This window comes from Oryza glaberrima, chromosome 5 (genome assembly GCF_000147395.1).
Source record: "Oryza glaberrima chromosome 5, OglaRS2, whole genome shotgun sequence".
Lineage (NCBI taxonomy): Eukaryota > Viridiplantae > Streptophyta > Magnoliopsida > Poales > Poaceae > Oryza > Oryza glaberrima.
In genome coordinates this window covers 9562178-9587546 of record NC_068330.1, presented here as the reverse complement: position 1 = coordinate 9587546, position 25369 = coordinate 9562178, and the positions used below count along the sequence as shown (strand labels likewise).

At 47.7% G+C, this 25369-nt stretch overlaps 1 protein-coding gene across 1 annotated transcript; it reads right to left on the bottom strand.

Annotated features, from left to right (window-relative positions):
• Positions 1-22146: 22146 nt before the first annotated feature.
• LOC127774585 (cation/H(+) antiporter 19-like) lies at positions 22147-24991 on the bottom strand. The gene is made up of 2 exons (XM_052300852.1): positions 24661-24991; positions 22147-24541 (listed from the first exon to the last, which is right to left on the bottom strand). The coding sequence occupies exons 1-2, from the start codon at positions 24853-24855 to the stop codon at positions 22364-22366; spliced, it is 2373 nt and encodes a 790-aa protein (XP_052156812.1). The 5' UTR covers positions 24856-24991; the 3' UTR covers positions 22147-22363.
• Between the last annotated feature and the right edge of the window lie 378 nt (positions 24992-25369).

Here is a 25369-nt window from a genome sequence, read left to right as displayed (position 1 = left end):
TATTCAACTTAATCTAATCTCAAGTTCTTAGCCTAAGCATGATCACCATTCTGCTTATGCAGAATTGATTCACTGACCTTGATGTGAAGCCATTGAAGTCGCTTGTCAATTTCTTTCTTGTTGTTCTTCCTTTCCTTCTTCCTCTGTTCTTCTTCTCTGCTAAGGAAAGCACACGCACAAAGAAACCACACGAACCCCTTCCAGTGTCAAAATCGACCAGGCGATTGATTTAGGGTTTTGAGTCAAGACTTTCTAGCGTCCCATCTGCCTCTCCTCTTTATTTTATATGTGATGCTGGTGGGGCTCGGGGGTGAATCTTTAGATTATAAAACAAATTCATTTTTCTACCGATCACACAAAGACAAATTATCTCTTATTTTGTTTCTTTCTTGTTAGGATAAGAAACTATTGGGATTTAATCTTATCCTAACTAACCAACATTAGCCAATAAAATCAACCAATATCCTCCCCTGTATTTTGAGACTAACTGATGAGTTTACTAAATAAAATAGCTCCCCAAGGCATTTAACATCACTGAGACAACAAGACCTATAGTTCACTATAGTACTCAAATAAACTCAAGCTTAACTTAGTGGGTGTTGATTGATAAATTTAAGTCCCCCTCATCCAGGATCTTAGTTAAGGCTCCAATTTACACATGTACTGGCCAAAACATATCTTAATTAGACTTAATTTATGAGCCTTTAAAATATGGATCCATAAGCACAAGCTCAGCTTAATAATTCGATCCTGGACATATCAATGTGTTAGGCAGAAAACACACAACATGTTGTTACTAGAATAGAAAACTGTGTTTAATTAGTGCACAACTTATAACATAGTATAATTTTGAGTGGTTTATGAGAACTATTTACCACTCTTAATTTTGGGAAATATTCTTAAATATATGACTTAATCATAATGTTGGTATTTCTTAATGACATTATTAAAAATATAATTCCCAGCAATGGCGCAGAAATACTCCTGGTATATTATGGTTACAAAATTTATCCGCAAGCACACGGATATACCATTGTAGCATTTCACCCGAGGGTATTCCAAGAATATCATATTTATTTTATCCCGTGGGAAGATCATGTAGAGAGAACTTGACTACTAATTTATATATTACTTGTGATAATCATATTCTAAGCAGGGGTTAAGATAATCCAAGGGTAGAGTGACACACAAGCTTTAGCTACTCATTCTCATAATATATTATCTAAGCTAAGTGGACAGAAAAGAGAAAGATAATCTATTCCTATACTTCTAATATACATAGTATATATACATTCTAGTTAACCGATATACTAGATAATACCCTCTATTCGATGCCCTCCTGGTACTTTGAGAAGCCACCCCTGACTGCCGATGTCACACCCTAAAAATCCTAAATATATAAATTGTTGTTTAATTGGAATTATTAGAAATGATTTTAAAAGCCTAGAAGAGAAGATCTAATTTTTTAAATAATAAATTCCAATATAAAATGGGGCCAGATAAAATTTCATTAAATACTTTGCTTAATTCTATAATTCCTAGATTTTTCTGGGATTTATTTGAGCTGAGGAAGTATTTTTAATAAATGGACTTGCATTTCATGAATAATTTAAATGGAAAAAGGTTTTTTTAAAAGTCTCTTTCGGCTTTGGGCTGAAAGTCGGCCCAATCCATCTCTCTCTCTCTCCCTCGGCCCAAGCCGGCCCACAGCCGCCGCTCGCGCGTGCGTCCGCCCACTGACAGGTGGGGTCCGCCTGTTAGGGTCGTCGTCTTCCTCCCGACGAAACCCTAGCTGCGCCGCGCCGCCGCCGCCATTCCAAATCCGGCCGCCCCTTTCCGTTCCGGTGAAATTGATTAAGGGGAAAGGATCCCCGTGATCCACTCTACCTTTTCCCTTTTGGAAACATCGTCTAAATCGCTTTGGAAATCCGTGGATTCGATCTCGAATCGGATTCGTCTCTCTCTCGAACCCTAATCTTTCCATCACGTCGCCGGTCGCCGTGGGCCTTCGCCGCCGCCTTCCAACCCCTACAAAAGGACCCCCAGGTCCTCCGCTACCCGTCGCCACCCTCGCCTTCGTCTCTCGTCGCCCGTAGAGCCCTAGCGCCGTGAGTCCTCGCGCCGCCGTCGTCGCCGCCGCTCCAGCCGTGCACCGCCGTCGCTCCAGTCGTCGCCGTCACTCGGGGAAGTCACCGTCGTGGTCGCCATCTCGTCGCCGTCCTCGTCCGCCCCTTCGCCGTCGCTGTTGACCGCCGGAGCACCGTCGCCGTCGTCAAGCCGAAGAGTGCCGCCGCCTTTTCCTCGACGCCGTCGCCGTCCGTTGATCTTCCGCCGTTGTTTTGGTCACCGGTGAGTTCGCCGCGTCGCCCTCTACGTGTTGGTGTCCTCCGTTCGCGTCGTCGCGCCATCGTTCGCCGGCGAGCATGCGCGCCCGATCCGCCGCCGGAGGTGACGTCACCGTTGACGTCATCGTCGTCGTTCCCCGTGGCCCGGTCATGGACCGATGAATCTTGGCCGTCCGTTGTGGATAGGATCGATCTCGGCCGTTCGTTTCCGTGAGCCGCCGCCGTGCGCCCGGTCCACCGCGAACCCTAGCCACTGACCCAATAATTCCCTTTTCCTTTTCAAAAATAATTCATTATTGCGTCATAATTCAATTAAAATCCATATAAGTGTTTTAATCCGATTTAATCTTTAAAAATTCATAACTAATTCATCTTAGCTCGGATTTAGTTGGTTCAAGTCTCTAAATTTTTCTAAAATTGAGATCTACATGTTAAAAATATCCACATGTACTGTTCGTGCTTGTTTATGTGCTGTTTTGGGTGATTTTGCTCTTTCCTATTTAGATTCCGACGTTTCCGGAGAGTTCGTTTTCGCAGGAGAAGAATTTGAGGAGTTCCAAGGCTAGCAAGGCAAGTCACACAGATCCCAAACAACCCTTTGAGCATGTTGATCCCGTTTAAAGCTATTGTTTCTATTCAACTATTGCATTTATTTTCGAATGTCATTGGGTGGAATTAACCTATTGTTTGTTATAGCCCTTTTGTTCTTGATTATTTTGTTCCTTGATACCTTGGGTTATTATAACTTGACTAGTTGGGCTTTATATATTGGTTCAGCTAGATATTAGATATGATTGCTTAGCCATGCTTAGAAACATTAGCACACTATTCGAATAACTTATGACTCACTATTATTTAATGATGGCTTAATGATAGCTCATGATGGTTAATCATGATTGGTTAATTAATTAATTTGCCAACTAAAACCTGATAATGGTGGGTTGTGAGCACATGGTTTTGATGGTCGTGCTCATGACAATTAAGGACCGGTTCACGATTTTCGGTTGTGAAACATTAACCGTGCCAACCACAAGCCAGCGTGGGCAACGGCTTTACCTTTTGTATAGCATGGTTCATTGCGGAGCACCAGACTGAGAAGTGGCGGAGATAAGCCCACGGGGGTCGCTGGGGAGTCCATGCCTTGTTTATAAGGGGGTGATTATGATCCAGGAATGGTGCGCTGTGGTGGATTGTGTTGTGCGAGGGGTACTGTCACAGCTCCTTTCCGAGGTACCGTGGTGGTATTGAGGCACATGGTGACATGTTGTGGGGCTGTGTCTTGTGAGTACAGTGGTACATCTCTGATCAGAGTAAAACTATTCGAATAGCCGTGCCCGCGGTTATGGGCGGGTCTAACAATGTCTTTCGTGATTAGTTTCACACTTTTCACCATAATAAAAGATGCTATAACTGGTAATAATTTGATTAGCTCCTGGTTTGGAATGGTATATTCCTGATTTGGAGATAGAATTGTGCAGCCCGGATGGTTGTTCAGAATGGTTGGGCCTATGCAACAGGGTATGTTTTATAGCGTTGGATTAATATTGTTTAATTATTACTTAACTGTTTTATTAAATTCTGAAATGTTTATTAAATGCTGTTTATGCAAATGAAACCCTACTATGCCATCCTTTGTTATCCTGTGCATTTGCATATTTGCTGCGTGGCTTGCTGAGTATGTCATATACTCACCTTGCAATCATTCATCAGAGGAGGAGTTCTACAGTGATGCTGAAGGTGTGGAGGATTAGGTGTAGCCCTGGTCAAGCTGCCTGTGGAGTGGAGTCGTCTGCGCCGTTTATCTTATTTTCCGCTGCTTAGATCTTTATTGATTGAGAGGAACTATCTACCTCTGTAATGATATTTTATTCGCTTATTAATTAGAGTAATAATTGTACTCTATTATCAATTTGTTATTGTGTGTCTCGGCTGATTCCTGGACGAGGGTTCACACACATGTAAGCGTTTGGAATTTTGGATAGAAATTCCGGGCGTGACAGCCGAGTTCCTTACGATAGCCCATCATGACCATACAACCGGGCCTAAATATAGAGGAATACCCTCCCCAGGGAATTAACTTAGGATTATATACAGGTGCGGAGGAATACCCGTACTGAGCTATCACCATCAGCGGCCCACCTCTCATCCGCAGCATATAACCCCAAATAGTGATATCCCGTAATCTAGACACCACGCCTAAACTACCAGATACTACTCTAATATCATCGTCATGACATAGAGTAATTGCATAAGCAAACATTATACCCGCACCAAAGCATCTCCCAGATAAGCTAGCCGTATATACAGTATAACATGAACATAATGTAAAGTAGGTACTCATATACTCGGACAGTATTTCAATACCATAAATGTATATAGAAGAGTATTCTAATAAAAGTACAAAGCTTACAAAAGAGGAAAGTAAAGCTACTAGAGCCATACCCGATTCTACTCTATTCATATTCCACCAGCTAGATACTACTAAACTAAATTTGAGAGAAATGAGAGAGCTTTGCTTGAGGTGTGTGAGTGAAGTGAGAAGAGAAGCTCCTTTTATAGCTGAACTATGACGGTTGTGACGGTTGGAATGGTCGGTAATACCCTCCAACCATCATTGGGGCTTCATCTCAACCGTTCAGCCAAAACCTGGATCCAACGGAGGGGAGGGAGGTTCGGCCGAACCAGGGGTCCAGCCCACCTTTCGGCTGGCGGCCTCCTCCGTTGCACCTTTCCGTAGACTTGTGAATTTTGGCCAAGTGTGTCGTGTCAATTCTGAGCTCTTGGCCCATTCATACATAAGTCTGGCTCTCGACATCGTCCGATTGATTTATCGTCTATGTTGATGTCGATTCTCCTCCACTTTATTGTCATTCTCTGCAAAAGGTTTAGTAGACCTAATACTAGTGAAATATTATTATTTTAACAGATATATGCATTGTAAGCATCACTAGTTCTCCTCTATTTTGGTAATATTGACAGTTGAAACTGATCGATAACGACCATCAACACATAACATGCTACAAAATCTAACTACATCATCGACTATGCAGTAAGAGATTATTTTGGAGATTTTCCATGGTTATTGTTCCCCTACTAGTAGACATAACTTAAACTTAATGATCTTTATAGATGTCCACACATCTCATAAAATAAGTGTCCAAATGACTCTAAACTTTAGAGACCTTTTAGACTTTAGAAATATGAGCATGACTTAAAATTGCCTTGCAAATAATTCAAAGCATTCTAAATACTAGTGGATTAGTCTAGATTTAATTAAATACTGCTAATATTCCCAGTAAAAATATATGCCAAATCTGTATGCATCCAGATTTGAGCTAACATCAAGCTTCTGTCAGCTGAATCATAAATGATTATGTTTATAATTTAATTTCAATTAACTGACATTAACTGAATTCTCTTAAATTATTTCTTTAATTTGTGTCAATATATGGCTTACTGATATAAGCACAGTACTCCTTTAGACCAAAAAAATTCATGACAAAACTTTAGTTTCTAACAACAATATGCACTGCTTGACAATAAAATGTCATCAATATAGAGTCCAGGTGAATGAAATTCCCACCTTTAATTTTTCATGTAGTTGTCCACCTCACCTGACTTGTTCTAAATTTCCATTAGAGTCAGGCTTAATTTTATTGACCCATTTAGATGGCCTATTATTTTGACTCATTTAGAAACTTCTACTAAATTCTTTATTTTGTTTTGACTCATCAGTCTCAATTGATCTTACATGGTTTGAAAACCATTTAGATGAATGCTTAATTTTAATAGCTTATGAGGTGTGCAAGCTTTATATAGTGTTTACCACCATAGTCCAATCTCACAACTTCATTTGGATTTTAGCATTAGTATCTTGAATTTCTAAAGGAAATCGGAGGACACTTATGAGTAAACTTAGATTTCGATGACGCTGTTTAGCCTGAAGGGAAAATTCAGAGAGTTAAGAAATTGGCCAAAAATCATTTGTTGGCTAATTTCTTAACTTACTGAATTTTCCCTTAAGGCTAAACAACGTCATCGAAATCTAAGGGAAAGAATATCTCTATCTCATGAGATGTTCCAATCTCCCACAGAAATGTGGCATCAACTATAATGACATAGTTTCAATGAAGCCTTACTTCCATCATTACAGGTATAATTATCCACCTCATTTTTATTTAAGCTTAGTTCACTAATGACACGGCGGAATTTAAAACATCATCGATGTTTGATTATGTCCACAAGTGGATTTCTTAAGTCCGCATCCTATGTGTGACTTGTCTTTCCACAACAAAACCTTTAGGTTGTGCTATGTTTATTTATTTATGCAAGTCACTAATTAAGAGATACAAAATTATTTAATCATCCACATAGTGGAGCTATGAGTTATAAATGAGGTAGAACAATTTCTCTTATTTGAGCTCTTGATGAGCTCCCAATGATTTTATTACTTACGCGATGGAAGCATAATATTTGATTTTTCATGAAACTTGAATAACATAATTTCAATTTTATTTTATTTGGGGAAATTAGCATCTAAGTAATTATTGATGTCAGAAATTTCTAAGGGTGAAGTGTCTTGACCTTAATGAGACGTCTATTCTCCCCTAGTGACCCTATTGAGACATCTATTCTGTCACGCCCTGAAGTTCCCCTCCTTGCTTTAAAATTCATAAAATAAATCGTCCGAAGAAATTGTTTAATTTAACCTAGAGTTGAATCCCTAAATTAATAAATGCAAATAATAATCGGAATCGGCATGTGGAATTTTTCTTGGATTCTACATGTCAAAATATGCTAACAGGATTTTTAGTGGAATTTTCAGAGCCTTGGAAATAATTTTAACCAAATAAAATAAGCAAAGTGCAATATTAAATCCCTAGGAAAATCCTTTTTCCCTTTTCTCTTTTCTTTTTCCTCCTTTTTCCTTTTCTTGGGCCGCCGGCCCATTCCTTCCCGCGCCGGCCCGCTTCTCCTCCCCTCCCCGAAGTCCTCCCTCCCTCCCTCTCTCCTTCGGGCGCCGACCGTTGGAGCCGGAGCCGGAGCTCCAACCACCCGCACCGCCGGTGCCCCACCTCCTCCACTAGCACCCACACCCACGTCGCCACGCCCACGTCACCGCCCACCTTCCCCACGCCTCCCGCAAGCCCGCACGCCCGCAAATGCCGGGGGATTTGAAATCCCCAACCCCACTCTCTCTCCTCCTCCACCTTCCCCACTTCGCCGGCGCAATAGGGCCCCCTCCCGGCCACGACTCGTCTCCCCCACTCCTATTTAAGCACCTCCGTACCTCCCTCTCTTTTTTTCCTTTTGTCGCCGCACTCTCCCGAGCCCTCTATCGCCGCCGCGCCGCTCTCCGCTAGCGCCGCCGCCTATCACCGCCTCCGGCCGCCACTCGCCGCCACCGAACTGTGCCGTCTCGTCTTCAGGTTCGCATGGCCGAGGGCTACCTCATCCACCCCTCCTCCGTCGAATTCTGCCATCGGAGGCCGCCGTTCGCCGCGTGCCGATGAGCCCTTCCGTAGCCGCCGCCGTCGGCCATGGCTCTCGCTCGCCGTGGAATCCCTCTCTCCCTCTAACCCCTCTCATTTCCTCTCTTAGGGTGTCCTGGAGCTCGGCCGCCATTCGCCGTCGCCCTCCGGTCGCTCACCGTCGCCGTTCGTCGTCGCCTCCTCCCGCGCCGGCCGAACTCCGATGAGGCGCCCCTCCCCCTCTTTCCCCCTTCCTCTCCCTCCTAGCGCCGAGCCGCCGCCATCCGCCGCTGCCTCCCGCGCCGCCGGTGGCCGTCGCCGACGACTGCGCATGCCGCCGCCGCTTGCCATGCTTGGCCGGGCGGTCGGCATTGAAGCCGAGCCGAGCCGACCGGGCGCCTCGCCCCTCCCCTTGTGGCCGGCGCCACCTCCCTTCCCCCTTGAGTCACTGACCCGTGGGTCCCCCATGTCGGCGCCGCTCCCCACCTTGATGACATCAGCCTTGGGATGAGTTATTGCGCAATAATTAATTAAGGCTTTTTCTTTTATAGTACTAAACACAGTTTATCTTCTTAAAATCATAACTAATTCATCCAAGCTCCGATTAAGTCCATTCAAGTCTCAGTAAATCAAGAAAAATGTATAGAATCCATTAAAAATGGTTTTGATTCCTGTTTCAGTAGAATTATAGTGTGTTTTGCTTGTGTGCTTTGTTTGTCGCGTAGATTTCGGCCGTTTCGTCGATCCGCGGTTTCTTGAACACATTGTTGTGGTCTCATCAGTGCGAGAGCAAGGCAAGTCATGCATTACAATTGATCATATTATACCCAATCTATAAATGTCCCGCATTTCTATTAAATATTGCATTGTTTTACAATATCATGTGGGATGGGTCCTACTACTCAGCCATATATTGTTTACCTTATGCCATTGATAACATGGGTATTAAAATGACTAGATGTTGGTTTAGGAAATGCTTAGCCATGCTTAGTTCAACTAGTACACAAAGGGGATCACATTAAAGCATAGATTTTGATTATTGGCAAAGCTATGGTTTAGTGCCACCGCAATGGTGTTAGTTAATTAAAATACACTACATGGTGGGCTGTGGGCGCATGGTTTTGCTAGTCGTGCCCACGGCAATTAAGGACCGGTTCGCGGGATGCCCTGGAAGAACTTATCGTACTTACCACAAGCCAACGTGGGCAACGGCTGGGCTTGTAGTGTAGCTTTCCTCTAGCTGACGTACCCAGGCGAGGGTGGGCGTGATGGAGTTGGGTCGGCCGGGGTGTCCGGTTGATCGGCTTTCGAATTCACCGCGGCACGAAAGGGGGGCTGCCCGTTGCCTGCTGGGGATGGGGGCGAACCGTAAGGTGTGGTGCGATCGGTTAGAGGGGGTTATGCGAAGGGTCCTGTCACGGCCTCTTTCCGTTATGTCGTGGTGGCATGTCGGCGCACGGAAACGTGTCATGGGGCTGTGTCTTGTGTGTACAGTTGTACACCTCTGATCAGAGTAAAACTATTCGAATAGTCGTGCCCGTGGTTATGGGCGGTCGACCAGATTCACCATGATTAGTCTCACCCCTAGTTAGCTAATGAACTGGTTAGTTCAGGTGGTGGTTTGGGCCTGACTCAACGTGGTGTAGCGTTGAGTAGTGATTGGTTAATATTGATTAATTTCTGCAACTATGTTACTGCTTTCAACTACTGCTTTTAAATACTAGCTTTATGCAAATGAACCTCTAGCCTCCTTTGGTTATACCCTGCATCATACCTTCTCTTCCGGGATGACTTGCTGAGTACAGTGGGTAGTACTCAGTCTTACTCTCTTTTCCCCCACACCAGAGTTGAAGTTCTTCTCAGTTGGAGATGTCTCGAAGAGGTTGGTTTCATCACTGCCGTCAAGGATTGCCTGTGGAATGGAGTCGCCTCGCTGCAGGAGTTTAGTCTTCAGGCTTAGCTCGCTTTTACTTTTTCCGCTGCATTTGTAATCTTTTATATTTTTGTAAGACGTGGATCTGTATGTCAACAATTGTCATTTGTGTACCCTAGCTGGTCCTGGACAGGGGTTTGATGCACATTCAGCTTAGAAATTCTGGTTCATGAATTTCTGGGCATGACAAGTTGGTATCAGAGCCGACCTTGACCGTAGGACAAGCCAACTAGAAACCCTAAGAGCCCTCTGAAACCATTTCATCTACATATGCTCTTTGCACTTGGATTTGTTTCGGGAAAATTTTGGGGTTTGTTCTTTGATTTGTGGGAAAAATCTTGGTCGCTTATTTAATTGGATTTCTCGACTAGGGACAGTTTAGGGTTTAGTAAAAGTTTATTCGGAATTTATTTGACAGTGAGTCGGGAATTTATTAGGTGATATGCTCTAATTCGTGTCTAGGTACGATGGGGAGATTTTATGCGTATCATTATAGCTATGCATCCACTTTGTGCATTAATTTATCGTTTAGTCAGTTGCATTAGTATCTTTCTCTGGGTTCATGAAAAATGTTCTATGCATAAAAATCACCATGCTCAGTTATTTATTTGAGTGATTTGTCGTTTTGTTTAAATTTGGATTTGAGCATGCGTTGATTCCTATCCCTTGTCTACCTTAGATGTCAGACCTGTTCTCCGATCGCAAGCGTCGCTCCGAGCTTCTGAGTCGCCGCCCTTAGCTTCATCGCCTTCTTAGTCTATTTGCTTGCTAGTTTCTGTGTTTAGGTTTGTTGCTTGTGGGTTAGTCGGCGGTCGATATCAAGTGCCAGTGGTATGGTTGCCTTAATTAGGAGTTGTTTGCTTCCTTTTCAGTGTTTTAATCAAGATAAAGATAATTGCACTTAAATCTATAAGAAAGATTAGTTTCTAAGCCATCTGTTTTCTTCCTTTCTCTTATTTCCACCTATCCCCCTCCAGATGGTGAAGACAAGGAACGATCCCCGTGACTCCAACGACGCCAGTGGTAGCGAAGAGCAGACCGATGGAGCTCATACCAGTGGTGCATCTGGTAGCAGTGCATCTCCACCGCCCGAGAACCCAACGGTCACTCAGATGATGACAATGATGATGCAACAGATGCAGCAACATTACCATCAGATATTGCAGCAGGCGCAGCAGAACCAGCAGTCTGGTCCTCCACCATCACACCTGTCCAAACTGTTAGACTTTCTACGTATCTAGCCACCCACTTTCTCAAGCACCACCAACCCAATGGAGGCCAACGATTGGCTCCGTGCTATTGAGAAGAAGCTGAACCTTCTGCAATGCAACGACCAAGAGGAGGTTGCATTTGCTAACACCAGCTGCAAGGTCTCGCTTCTGCATGGTGGGACAACTACGTGGTAACTCGTCCAGCTGCAACGGAGGGTACTTGGGCAGAGTTTTGTCAAAGCTTCAGGAAGGCACAGATTCCTGAGGGGATTATGGCACAAAAGAAAAGAGAGTTCCGTGCATTGCAACAAGGAACCAAGACAATTACAGAGTACTTGCACGAGTTCAACCGCCTTGCGCGCTATGCTCCTGAGGACGTGCGCACTGATGCCGAGAAGCAGGAGAAGTTTTTGTTTGGTCTTGATGATGAGTTGACCAACCAGCTAATCTCCAGAGTCTATGAGGACTTTGAGAAGCTTGTGGACAAGGCTATCCGTCAGGAAGAGCAACGCAACAAAATGGACCGTAAAAGAAAGGCAGCTCAGTTCAGGACTCCTCCGGGAAACAATCAGAAGCTCGCTTCATGACAGGACAGCAGGGTGGACCTTCCACCATGATCGTCCGTTAGCACCGTCCCTATAATCCGGGCAACTTCAACAATGACTACAACGGTGGCAGTCACAACAGAAGTGAGCAGCACAACCCCAACTCAACTCCACCCCCACTAATGGCACCAGCTCAGTCAGATCTGCCAGTTATGTCAGCTCAGTCAGAACAGCTCAAGAAGGAGTCTGCAGGAAAGTCAGGACCCTGCTTCAACTGTGGAAAGCACGACCACTTTGCTGGCAAGTGTCCGAACCCGAAGCGCGCTAGACCCAGGTTCGTCCAGGCCCGCGTCAATCGTGCGTCTGCAGAGGAGGCACAGGCAGCACCAGAGGTCGTGTTGGGCACGTTTCCAGTCAACTCACACCCGGCAACAGTACTTTTTGATTCGGGTGCCTCGCATTCTTTCATTTCCAAGAGATTTGCTGGGACACATGGATTATCGGTAGTGGAACTTAAAATACCGATGCAGGTTCATACCCTGGAAGTGACATGAAGACAGCACACTACTGTCCCTCAGTGACTATAGAGATCAAAAAGTCACTGTTCCTATCCAACCTCATCCTTCTCGAATCCAAAGACCTAGATGTCATTCTCGGAATGGATTGGTTGACCAGACACAAGGGAGTGATTGACTGCGCAAGTCGCACTATCACCCTAACCAATGACAAAGGGGAGAAGATCACCTTCCGGTCTCCAGCACCGCAGATGTCCGTAGCAAGTCTGAATCAGGCTGCTATTGAGGATCAGACAGAAATAGTGGAGAAAAGTCTCAAGAGGTTGGAGGATATTCCTATAGTATAAGAGTATCCTGAGGTGTTCCCAGAAGACCTCACTACAATGCCACCGAAGAGAGAAATCGAGTTCTGGATTGATTTGGCACCCGGAACAGCTCCAATTTACAAGAGGCCGTACAGAATGGCAGCTAATGAGCTAGCGGAAGTCAAAAAGCAAGTTGATGAACAGCTGCAAAAAGGGTACATCCGACCGAGTACTTCGCCCTGGGGTGCTCCGGTCATCTTTGTGGAGAAGAAAGACAAGACCAAGAGGATGTGCGTCGATTATCGCGCCCTCAATGAGGTCACTATCAAGAACAAGTATCCCTTGCCAAGGATTGATGACCTGTTTGATCAGTTAAAGGGAGCTAAAGTGTTTTCCAAGATAGATCTGCGATCAGGCTATCACCAGTTGAGAATTCGGGAAGAGGATATTCCTAAGACAGCCTTCACCACTCGGTATGGGTTGTTTAGTGCACGGTTATGTCATTCGGACTCACCAATGCACCGGCCTTCTTCATGAACTTGATGAACAAAGTGTTTATGGAGTTTCTTGACAAGTTTGTCGTGGTGTTCATTGACGACATACTTATCTATTCAAAGTCTGAAGAACAACATGAGCAACATCTTCGTCTGGTACTTGAGAAATTGAAGGAGCACCAGTTATATGCCAAGTTTAGAAAGTGTGACTTCTGGTTGTCGGAAGTCAAGTTTCTTGGTCACGTCATTACTGCTCAAGGTGTGGCAGTGGATCCATCGAATGTGGAGTCAGTTACCAAGTGGACCCCACCTAAGACAGTTTCTCAGATCCGGAGTTTTCTTGGACTTGCGGGTTATTATCGTCGGTTCATTGAAAATTTCTCCAAGATTGCCAGGCCCATGACACAGTTGCTTAAGAAAGATGAAAAATTCAAGTGGTCAGCTGAGTGCAACCAAAGTTTTGAAGAACTTAAGAAGAAGTTAGTCTCTGCACCAGTTTTGATTCTGCCAGACAAGACGAAAGACTTCCAGGTCTACTGTGATGCATCTCGCCAAGGGCTAGGATGTGTTTTGATGCAGGAAGGCAGAGTGGTCGCATATGCTTCGTGGCAGTTGCGTCCACACGAGACCAATTATCCCACTCATGACCTTGAGTTGGCAGCAGTGGTTCACGCTCTGAAAATCTAGCAGCACTATCTCATTGGCAACCGCTGTGAAGTCTACACTGACCACAAGAGTCTGAAGTACATCTTCACTCAGCCCGATCTGAACCTCCGACAGCGAAGATGGCTGGAGTTGATAAAAGATTATGACATGGGGATACATTATCATCCAGGCAAAGCAAATGTGGTGGCAGACGCTCTGAGCAGAAAGAGCTATTGCAATGCAGTATGTACTGAAGGCATGTGTGAAAAATTGCAGCAAGATCTTGAGCACCTAAATTTGGGCATCGTGGAACACAGGTTTGTAGCTACTCTAGAGGCACGCCCTACGCTCGTGGATCAAGTCAGAGCAGCTCAGGTAAATGATCCTGAAATAGCTGAGCTGAAAAAGAATATGAGGGTTGGAAAAGCCCGAGATTTTCATGAGGATGAGCATGGCACAATCTGGTTGGGAGAAAGATTGTGCGTACCTGATGACAAAGAGCTAAAAGACCTGATGCTCACAGAGGCTCATCAAACTCAGTATTCAATTCATCCCGGCAGTACCAAGATGTATCAGGATCTCAAAGAAAAATTCTAGTAGGCTAGCATGAGAAGAGAAATAGCTGAATTCGTCGCACTCTGCGATGTTTGCCAGAGGGTAAAGGCAGAACATCAAAGGCCCGCAGGATTGTTACAACCTCTTCAGATCCCGGAATGGAAATGGGAAGAGATTGGAATGGATTTCATCACCGGTCTGCCCAGGACGTCATCAGGGCACGATTCAATCTGGGTAGTCGTGGATCGACTCACCAAAGTTGCTCATTTCATTCCAGTGCACACTACCTATACTGGGAAAAGGTTGGCAGAGCTCTACCTTTCAAGAATCATGTGTTTGCATGGGGTACCTAAGAAGATAGTATCTGATCGAGGGAGTCAATTCACTTCAAAGTTCTGGCAGAAACTGCAAGAAGAATTGGGGACTCATTTGAATTTCAGCACGGCTTATCATCCGCAAACTGATGGTCAAACTGAGCGAGTCAATCAAATATTGGAAGATATGTTGCGAGCTTGTGCACTTGACTTTGGCAGAGCTTGGGATAAAAGTCTACCGTATGCTGAATTCTCTTACAACAACAGTTACCAGGCCAGTTTGCAAATGGCACCGTTTGAAGCATTGTATGGCCGGAAGTGCCGTACTCCGCTCTTTTGGGATCAAACTGGAGAACACCAACTGTTCGGGACAGAAGTGCTAATTGAGGCAGAGGAGAAAGTTAGAACCATCAGAGAGAGGCTGAGAATTGCACAATCTCGACAGAAAAGCTACGCAGACAACCGCCGAAGAGAGCTCACTTTCGAAGCAGGAGACTATGTGTACCTTCGTGTCACTCCGCTTCGGGGAGTACACCGTTTCCAGACTAAAGACAAGTTGGCACCACGCTTTGTGGGACCAAACAGGATCTTGGAACGCAGAGGTAAAGTTGCTTACCAGCTTGAGCTCCCATCTAATATGGTTGGTATCCACGATGTGTTTCATGTATCTCAGTTGAAGAAGTGTTTGAGGGTACCCGAGGAACAAGCTAGCTCAGAGCACATTGACATCCAGGAAGATCTGACATATGTAGAGAAGCCGATCCGTATCCTTGAGACTAGTGAGAGAAGGACTAGAAACAAGGTGATCAGATTTTGCAAAGTTCAGTGGAGCCACCACTCAGAGGAAGAGGCCACCTGGGAAAGAGAAGATGAATTGAAGGCCGCTCATCCGCACCTCTTCGCCAGCTCTTCCGAATCTCGGGGTCGAGATTCCGTTTAAGGGGGGTAGATTTGTCACGCCCTGAAGCTCCCCTCCTTGCTTTAAAATTCATAAAATAAATCGTCCGAAGAAATTGTTTAATTTAACCTAGAGTTGAATCCCTAAATTAATAAATGCAAATAATAATCGGAATCGGCATGTGGAATTTTTCTTGGATTCTACATGTCAAAATATGCTAACAAAATTTTTAGTGGAATTTTCAGAGCCTTGGAAATAATTTTAACCAAATAAAATAAGCAAAGTGCAATATCAAATCCCTGGAAAAATCCTTTTTCCCTTTTCTCTTTTCTTTTTCCTCCTTTTTCCTTTTCTTGGGCCGTCGGCCCATTCCTTCCCGCGCCGGCCCGCTTCTCCTCCCCTCCCCGAACTCCTCCCTCCCTCCCTCTCTCCTTCGGGCGCCGACAGGTGGGGCCCACCTGTCGGTCGTCTCCTACCTCCGGCCGTTGGAGCCGGAGCTCCAACCGCCCGCACCGCTGGCTCCCCACCTCCTCCACTCACACCCACACCCACGTCGCCGCGCCCACATCACCGCCCACCTTCCCCACGCCTCCCGCAAGCCCGCACGCCCGCAAATGGCGGGGTATTTGAAATTCCCAACCCCACTCTCTTTCCTCCTCCACCTTCCCCACTTCGCCGGCGCAATAGGGCCCCCTCCCGGCCACGACTCACCTCCCCCGCTCCTATTTAAGCACCTCCGCACCTCCCTCTCTTTTTTTCCTTTTATCGCCGCACTCTCCCGAGCCCTCTATCGCCGCCGCGCCGCTCTCCGCTAGCGCCGCCGCCTATCACCGCCTCCGGCCGCCGCTCGCCGCCGCTAGCGCCGCCGCCGAGCCGCGCCGTTGTCGTCTTCGGGTTCACATGGCCGAGGGCTACCTCGTCCACCCCTCCTCCGTCGAATTCCGCCATCGGAGGCCGCCGTTCGCCGCGTGCCGGTGAGCCCTTCCATAGCCGCCGCCGTCGGCCATGGCTCTCGCTCGCCGTGGAATCCCTCTCTCCCTCTAACCCCTCTCATTTCCTCTCTTAGGGTGTCCTGGAGCTCGGCCGCTGTTCGCCGTCGCCCTCCAGTCGCTCACCGTCGCCGTTCGTCGTCGCCTCCTCCCGCGCCAGCCGAACCCCGGTGAGGCGCCCCTCCCCCTCTTTCCCCCTTCCTCTCCCTCCTAGCGCCGAGCCGCCGCCATCCGCCGCCGCCTCCCGTGCCGCCGGTTGCCGTCGCCGGCGACCGCGCATGCCGCCGCCGCTCGCCATGCTTGGCCGGCTGGTCGGCTTTGAAGCCAAGCCGAGCCGACCGGGCGCCTCGCCCCTCCCCTTGTGACACTGCCCGAAGGAGCCCACCAGCCGGCGCCACCTCCCTTCCCCCTTGAGTCACTGACCCGTGGGTCCCGCATGTCAGCGCCGCCCCCACCTTGATGACGTCAGCCCTGGGATGAGTTATTGCGCAATAAATAATTAAGGCTTTTTCTTTTATAGTAATAAACACAGTTTATCTTCTAAAAATCATAACTAATTCATCCGAGCTCCGATTAAGTCCATTCAAGTCTCAGTAAATCAAGAAAAATATATACAATCCATTAAAAATAGTTTTGTTTCCTGTTTCAGTAGACTTATAGTGTGTTTTGCTTGTGTGCTTTGTTTTTCACGTAGATTTCGGCCGTTTCGTCGATCCGCGGTTTCTCGAAGACGTTGCTGTGGTCTCATCAGTCCGAGAGAAAGGCAAGTCATGCATTACAATTGATCATATTGTACCCAATCTACAAATGTCCCGCATTTCTATTAAATATTGCATTGTTTTACAATATCATGTGGGATGGGTCCTACTACTCAGCCATATATATTTTTACCTTATGCCATTGATAACTTGGGTATTAAAATGACTAGATGTTGGTTTAGGAAATGCTTAGCCATGCTTAGTTCAACTAGTACACAAAGGGGGATCACATTAAAGCATAGATTTTGATTATTGGCAAAGCTATGGTTTAGTGCCACCGCAATGGTGTTAGTTAATTAAAATACACTACATGGTGGGTTGTGGGTGCATGGTTTTGCTAGTCGTGCCCACAGCAATTAAGGACCGGTTCGCGGGATGCCCTGGAAGAACTTATCATATTTACCACAAGCCAATGTGGGCAACGGCTAGGCTTGTAGTGTAGCTTTCCTCTAGCCGACGTACCCAGGCGAGGGTGCGCGTGATGGAGTTGGGTCGACCGGGGTGTCCCGGTTGATCGGCTTCCGGATTCACCGCGGCACGAAAGGGGGGCTGCCCGTTGCCTGTTGGGGACGGGGGCGAACCCTAAGGTGTGGTGCGATCGGTTAGATGGGGTTATGCGAAGGGTCCTGTCACGGCCTCTTTCCAGTATGTCGTGGTGGCATGTCAGCGCACGGAAACGTGTCGTGGGGCTGTGTCTTGTGGGTACAGTTGTACACCTCTGATCAGAGTAAAACTATTCGAATAGCCGTGCCCGCAGTTATGGGCGGTCGACCAGATTCACCGTGATTAGTCTCACCCCGAGTTAGCTAATGAACTGGTTAGTTCAGGTGGTGGTTTGGGCCTGACTCAACGTGGTGCAGCGTTGAGTAGTGATTGGTTAATATTGATTAATTACTGCAACTGTGTTGCTACTTTCAACTACTGCTTTTAAATGCTAGCTTTTTGCAAATGAACCTCTAGCCTCCTTTGGTTATACCCTGCATCATACCTTCTCTTCCGGGATGACTTGCTGAGTACAGTGGGTAGTACTCAGTCTTGCTCTCTTTTCCCCCACACCAGAGTTGAAGTTCTTCTCAGTTGGAGATGTCTCGAAGAGGTTGGTTTCGTCGCTGCCGTCAAGGATTGCCTGTGGAATGGAGTCGCCTCGCTGCAGGAGTTTAGTCTTCAGGCTTAGCTCGCTTTTACTTTTTCTGCTGCATTTGTAATCTTTTATATTTTTATAAGACGTGGATCTGTATGTCAACAATTGTCGTTTGTGTACCCTGGTTGGTCCTGGACAGGGGTTTGATGCACATTCAGCTTAGAAATTATGGTTCATGAATTTCTGGGCGTGACATATTCTCCCCTAGAAATGTTGCCGAATAATAAGGCCATAATTTTGACAACGTTTCATAATGATTCAACCCAAAATAATGCCATTAATCTTCTTATTTAACTACTTTCTCAAACCAGGACATTAAGCATGTCCCTATTTCTTGCAAGGAACTTACACAAGAAAAATTCAAAAGTAGTATGCATAAGACATAGAGGCAATTTTATTTCCCCTTGCGAGGAATATGAGCTTTATTATTATTATATTTGGAAGTTGCAATACTCCCCTTAGTAAAGCTTCATCTTTGCCATCAAATGACAAGATTTACAAGATCTTACTCAGTTTGCCTCTTAGTCTACTACGTTTCTTATTGATTTGTAGAATGATGAACCAAGTATAAATATGGTCCACTTTGTCTTATTATTACAACTCTGAAAAATGACCGTAGTCATATGAAATGGACAACTGGTGCATATGAAATGTGTGATGTCCATCCTACTAAGTTTGCACGCCATGTAATTTATTTCTTGTGCTAACTTTTTAAATTATGGCGGCAAATGTGCATAGCCACTAAAATTGTACTTAGCATTTGTCTTGACAAACTTCTAAAGTTCATCTCAACGTTTGCCAGATACAGTTTTGTATTGTCATGCTCAAAAAGTTTCTCCCCTAACACTAAGAGTGTGACATCCCGGCTCAGGGCTTAATAAGATTAATAGAATACTTATAGCAACAAGTTGCAACTTCTTTTCCAGAAGCCGATCTCTAAAGAACTTTAAGGTTAAGCGGGATGGGTGACTGATCGAGAAATTCTTCCCGAGTGTGCACGAGTGAGGACAAAGTGTGTAGATAAGACTTGTGTTGGTCTGTGAGCGCAACCTTAGAAAACAATTTCGTTTTTACCGATCACACAAAAACAAATTATCTCTTACTATTTTATTTCTTTCTTGTTAGGATAGGAAACCAATGGAATTTAATCTTATCCTAACTAACCGGCATCAGCCGATAAAATCAACCAACAAAGTATAGTACAAGTAGTTTGTATTTTGGGTTAATTAGATCTATGCCACTGTAAATTTTTGGGTTTTAAAATATACCCATTATAATTTATGTATTTGTAACGATGCCACTACCTTTTGTTTGTAATTATAATGGTGCAATTAGCATACGTTTTTTTCATGTATTAGACAAAAATACCCACTCTCTCTCCTTCGATCCTGGTGAGCAAATCAATAAGTTGCAGAGGGCTTTGTTCTACGTCTAACCCTGCTCCTTTCCCAAGCAAGAAGAACATGCCAGTAGCTGAAGCTGCAGTAGCTCATCGCTCAATGTTGCCGGCAAGGGGCCAAAGCCGAAGCCAAGCAGATAGCAAGGTCTCCTCCCGCGTCGTGACATTCATGAGGTGTTCAGAGAGGCCGACCAGAGCTCGAGTGCGGCGGTGCTTCCAACGGCGAAGTCGAGCAGCTTCCAAATCCGTGGCTGGGAGGGAGCGTGCTCTCTCTCCTCCAAATCCGGTGGAGGCAACGCGTGGAGGCGCGGCTCCAGCGACGGCGGCTGTGGGTGTAGATCCAATCGATGGTTTCCCCGCGCGGCAGTTTCTCCGAGCGCGGCGGCTCAAGTGGAGGATGACCAGAGCTCGAGTGTGTATCTTGTCGGTGGCTTCCTCGCACCTGCAGCTTCCAATCTGCACTTGGCGATTACCGGTGATGAAGTTCGGCAGCGACCACGGCTGGGCAACGACCTAGGGCAGGCAGCATTGAGGAAGCTTGCAGCGGCGGTGAGAGCAAAGAGGAATGAGGCCGGCATGGGGACAGAGACAGAGGTGTGACCGTCGTGGCCGGAGTTCACCGGAAATGGGAGAAAGGGGAGAGTGGAGGGGAAAGGTAGAAGAAAGGGGCAATTTAGTCCAATTTTTTTTATAACTGCACCAAAAGGGTAAGTGATGGCATATCTTCAAAAGTTATCAAATTGTAATGGCATTGTTACAAATATACAAATTATAATGGCATATTTCTAAACTGTAGAATTTATAATGGCAGTGATCCAATTAACCCTTATATTTTTAGGGTCAGACCGGTGGTGCATTCTAAGCCGGAGTATGAAGATTGGCATCACTATAACTCCATAAGAGCAAGTTTAATAGTATAGTCCATTGCTTACTCCAATTTATTCCACGTCATTTTTATCAAACTCAACAAGCAGATGATGCAATAAGTGGGCTATAATCTGACGTATCACACATTTATTTTATTCCACATGGGCCCACATATCTTTCTCTTTATTCTTCTTCTCCACCAGCCTGTCCAAGACAACACAAGAAATCAGATCGATCTAAGATCAAAAGATCAAAACTTAATGTCTAAAAAATCAAATCGAAGCAAGCAAGACCACGAATGAGTTGTGTGATAAATAAAATCACGCATCGTTGCCGCTGGAAGGAGCTGCCGTTCAACATGAGAACAAGCCGATCTCGGCTGGTAGCGTCGGCGAGAAGGCCTTTCACCATTGCTGGCCGTGGACCATGGTCATGCCCTCTCAAACCTCGCTTCCATCGCCATGGCATGAGCCCGTGCATACCACTGCTAGATACTAGTTGGATTCAAGAGGTGCTTACCAGATCTAAGTGAGGAACCAACCTCGAACGCGGTAGGCACAAGCGTCACCAACCGCGGTGAACCATCAGCAACCCAGCTCCACACAGTTGATGACGGCGACCCCAGCTCGACAACATCAATCACAATTAGAGGAGCTCCCCGGCGACCGGCGGGTGAATCGTGGACTCATGGTTGCAAACCCGCGACGCTGCATCAACCGACTCATCTCGCAATTCGTGTATGCTACCTGCTGGGCCCACAATTTCTTGGAGCGCGCTTTCCGCCTTGCCCACTAACGTGCTCTCTCTCCTCCAACGCATCATCAAATCTACGTGGAATCGCTATCGCCAGCAATTGGACACCTATTGTACCTGCTCTAAGAAATGTAAAGCTCTAGACATGGCCTAGGTGATGTAGAATCAGAATTTTTTTGGGTGGCTTGCTAAATAAAGAAAGAATGCCCATGTTCCTCTTCATATTTGACAGTTTGAATTTGATCTTGTTGTACAAATTACTAAAACATGCCTTCAATCTTTGAACTTGTTGACTTCACATTCCAGTTCTAAATCAAAAGTCAATCATCAAGGATTTTAGCCTTTGAACTCATTGAATTCACGGTCTAGTTCTCAATCAAATGTAATCATCTATAGAGAGAGGATCAGAGATTTAGAGGATGTAAAAAGGGGAAGATCATTAACTGATTTGGCCAGTCTCCACCGCACGCGTGCAAAGCTTCAGGGTGAGGCTCAGGAGGCACCGCAACAGAGTCTTAGCTGCTTTGGACTCTGCCACAGCCACCGCAACACCGCCAACGTGTGCCCCGCGCCGCCAACAGAGATGACGAAGATGGCTATAGCGCTCGAAAACCTTACCGTATGCGTATTGCCACACCAACCACACGAAAATACGTAAAGATGGGTGTATGTGCACCTGGGCTGAGCTTTCTGGGCTTTGGTTTACTACAGGTAACTATCAAACATTCAAGCTTTCAGGCTAATACCGCTATTTTTTTCCCCGAAAACTCTGGGTATGCCGGTGCCCCCCCCCCCCCCCCCCCCCCCCCGGGGTCTGAGCCTAAACGTTATTGAGAACCCTAAGCGAAAGGAAACAAATTCCAAGTTGATGTTGGGAAGAAAATAAGAAAATGTTAATTTGGTAACAATGGCTATTATTTACCTACAGAATTTAAGGCAAATTTGAGCAGGTTTTATTTGCTCGTCTTGTCAGTGGAGTTCAAACTTAATTTCTTTGAAGTGGTAGAAAGCAATATATATACACTATATTGTGTCAAGTGCTTTCATAAAATTCCAGAACTATTGTATTTTACAAGTGTACAACAGATGTAAAAACACATTGGAGGATCAAGGTCCATCCTCCTGAGGGATGAAAATACGTCTACAATTAAATTGCACTATCATATTACACAATTTGTATTAGTAGAAGTATATGCCTGTTAATTACGACTTACGACTAAGGGCATCACCCTCTACGAGGCCCCGGTGTGTCGATGTCCACGGCGGTGTCCGCGACCTCCTCGACGAGTTCGTAGTGCTCCGCCGTCGGGTCGTACTGCTTCATCACCAGCACCGACGCCACCGTCGAGAAGTCCGGCATCGCCAGGTAGCTCCCCACCGGCCCGAGCTCCGGGCACTCAGCGCTCGGTTCCATCAGCGGCGCGCACGGCGACCCCTGTCCAACGAGGAACAGGTTGGTCGGACCCATCGCCTTGATCGCCTCCACCACGTCCGCCTTCCCTCTGGACGTCCTCTCCTCGTACCGGATGGAGTCGTTCCCGCCGGCGACTTTGCCGCGGAACTCTGCGAGGAACGCATCGTCCGCCGCGGCTTTGTCGTTCGCGCCGCCGCCGCCGGACTCTGGGACGAAGCGTATCACGTGGAGCGCGATGCCCGGGTGCTCGACCATGCGCGTGGCGTAGGAGAGGGCCTCGCGGTCGTCCCGGCCGCCGAAGAAGAGGACGACGATGTTGTAGGACACGTCGCTGGCGGCGACCTGCGCGGCGCCGCCGAGGCCGCGGTCGACGAGGATGCCGATGGAGCACGTCGCGTGGTGGAGCACCCGCTGGTTGATGTGCTGGTACTCGTCGCCGAGGGACTCCATGTGGCCGTCCATCTGGTGGAGCTTGTGGAAGGGGAGCACGATGAGCGCGGCGCGCTTCTGGTGCGCGCTGGTGACCACGTCCTCGTGGATGGTGTGGAGGTCGGAGATGGCCGTCATGGCGCGAATGGACACGTGGCTCAGCTGCTGGTACGTCTCGAACGCGACGACGAGCTGGTCGCCGTCCCCGTTGCGCCGCCGGTTCCAGAACGGCATCCCGTTGCGCCGCGCCTTGTGGACCATGTTGATGGCGGACGACCGCTCCGAGAGCTCGACGAGGTGCATGGCGTACACGGTGATGCCGCGCCGCCGCGTCCCACGCGACGACTCCATGAGGTTGATCATGGTGGGGATGTTTCGCGTGCTGTGGAAGCACACCATCATGCGGAGCTCGTCGTCGGGGTTCGGGCGCTGGACGGCGCGGTTCTTGTACGGGGGGGCGCGCCGCGCCGGCTTGTAGATGGCCATCACCAGCGGCGTGGTGATGAAGGTGTTTATGAGCGCCATGAGCACGAGGATGGCGAAGGTCTCGTCGTTGAGGACGTGCCGGTCCTTGCCGATGTTGAGCACGATGAGCTCCACGAGCCCCTTGGTGTTCATCAGCACCCCGAGCGTCACCGCCTCACGGAGCGGCACACGCACGATGAGCGACGCGAGCACTGTGCCGCCGATCTTGCCGATGCACGCCGTCGCGACGACGAGCACGAGGAGCCCCCACGAGTCCCCGCCCTTGATGGTCAGGACGTTGGTCTTGAGGCCACTCGACACGAAGTAGAGCGGCAGGAAGAGGCCAGAGATGAGGTCCTCCACCTTCTCCAGGAGGACGCCGGCGAAGGGCCCTTCCTTGGGCACGATGATGCCGACGATGAAGGCGCCGAACAGCGCGTGGATGCCGATGGTGTCGGTGATGAAGCCGGCGGCGAGCACGATGGTGAGCGTCGTGCATATGTATAGCTCCTTCACGGGCTCGCCCTCGGGGGATCGCCGCGCCATCCACGAGAGCAGCGGCCGGATGAAGAAGAACGACGAGAGGACGAAGCCGACGCCGCTGAGGAGCACCCAGAGCGACACGAAAGGCGAGCCGGAGCCCGACAACGCGATGGCGAGCGCGAGGAGTATCCACGCGGCGACGTCGTTCACGGCCGCCGCGGACATGGCCATGCGGCCGAGGTCGGTGGTGAGCAGCTTGAGCTCGGCGAGGATGCGCGCCAGCACCGGGAACGCGGTGATGGAGAGGGCGACGCCCATGAAGACGAGGAAGGGCCCCGTGGGGACGCCGCGGTTGACGGTGTTCTGGAGGACGACGGAGGTGCCGATCCCGAGGACGAAGGGGAGGGAGATGCCGGCGACGGCGATGGCGAGCGCGCCAGCTCCCGTGCGGCGGATGGCGCGGAGGTCGAGCTCGAGGCCGACGAGGAAGAGGAAGAAGAGGAGGCCGATGTTGGCGAGGGTGTCGAGCACCGTGAGGCTCTGCTTGGGGAACACCGTGTTGATGAACGCGCTGTTCCGGCCGATCGCGGACGGGCCGAGCATGATGCCGCCCTGAACTCTCCATACCATCAGATCAAACCAAACCCCACGAGAAACCAATCAAAACCTAGCTTCCACGAACACATCGATCGATCGAAAGCGACCAGAATTATTCACAAGAACCGACGTACGATGATCTCCGCGATGACGCGCGGCTGCCGGAGCGGGCGGAGGAAGAAGGCGAGCACGCGGGTGAGCACGACGACGATGCAAATCTGCACGATGGCCAGAGGCAGGGCCGCTTCCAGGGGGTCCTCCCCCTGGAACACGCCGTCCGACGTTGCCTTCATCGGCTTCAAGGCCGCCGCCGCCGCCTCAGGAGCCATGGCCGGCCGTACCGTGCCGTGAGTGGATGTGTGTGGTGTACGTGTCGCGCGCGCGCGATCCGTTCCTCTCCCTCCTTCCCTTGATCCCTCTCTAGCCACCTGCCACCTATCTCCAAGGAAGACGGGGAGGGTGGTGGCCAGCAGAAAGACGAGGGAGTGTGCCATTGTGCATGCATCCATATGTGTCTATTTATCGCATATGCTAGTATTTTTAGCCAAGACGATAAGTCATTTGGGCATGCAGCACCTAGGATCAATCAGAACGGTGAGCAGATTACGGCAGGAGGCAACTATGCGACTATGCCGTCGGGCGCCTGACATCGCGCGATATATTTCATGAAACACGTGGTTGCTGCTCTCGGACCCTGTTTGAACCAACGGTTGATGAGTTACTTGAGTATGCAATATTTTGGTTCTCATTATCTTCTTGTAAGTGGCCAGAAAACTTTTGATGTTTTAGTTAACAAAAATAATTTAATTTGGTACGTTTGTACCTTGCGTTACTAATATCTAG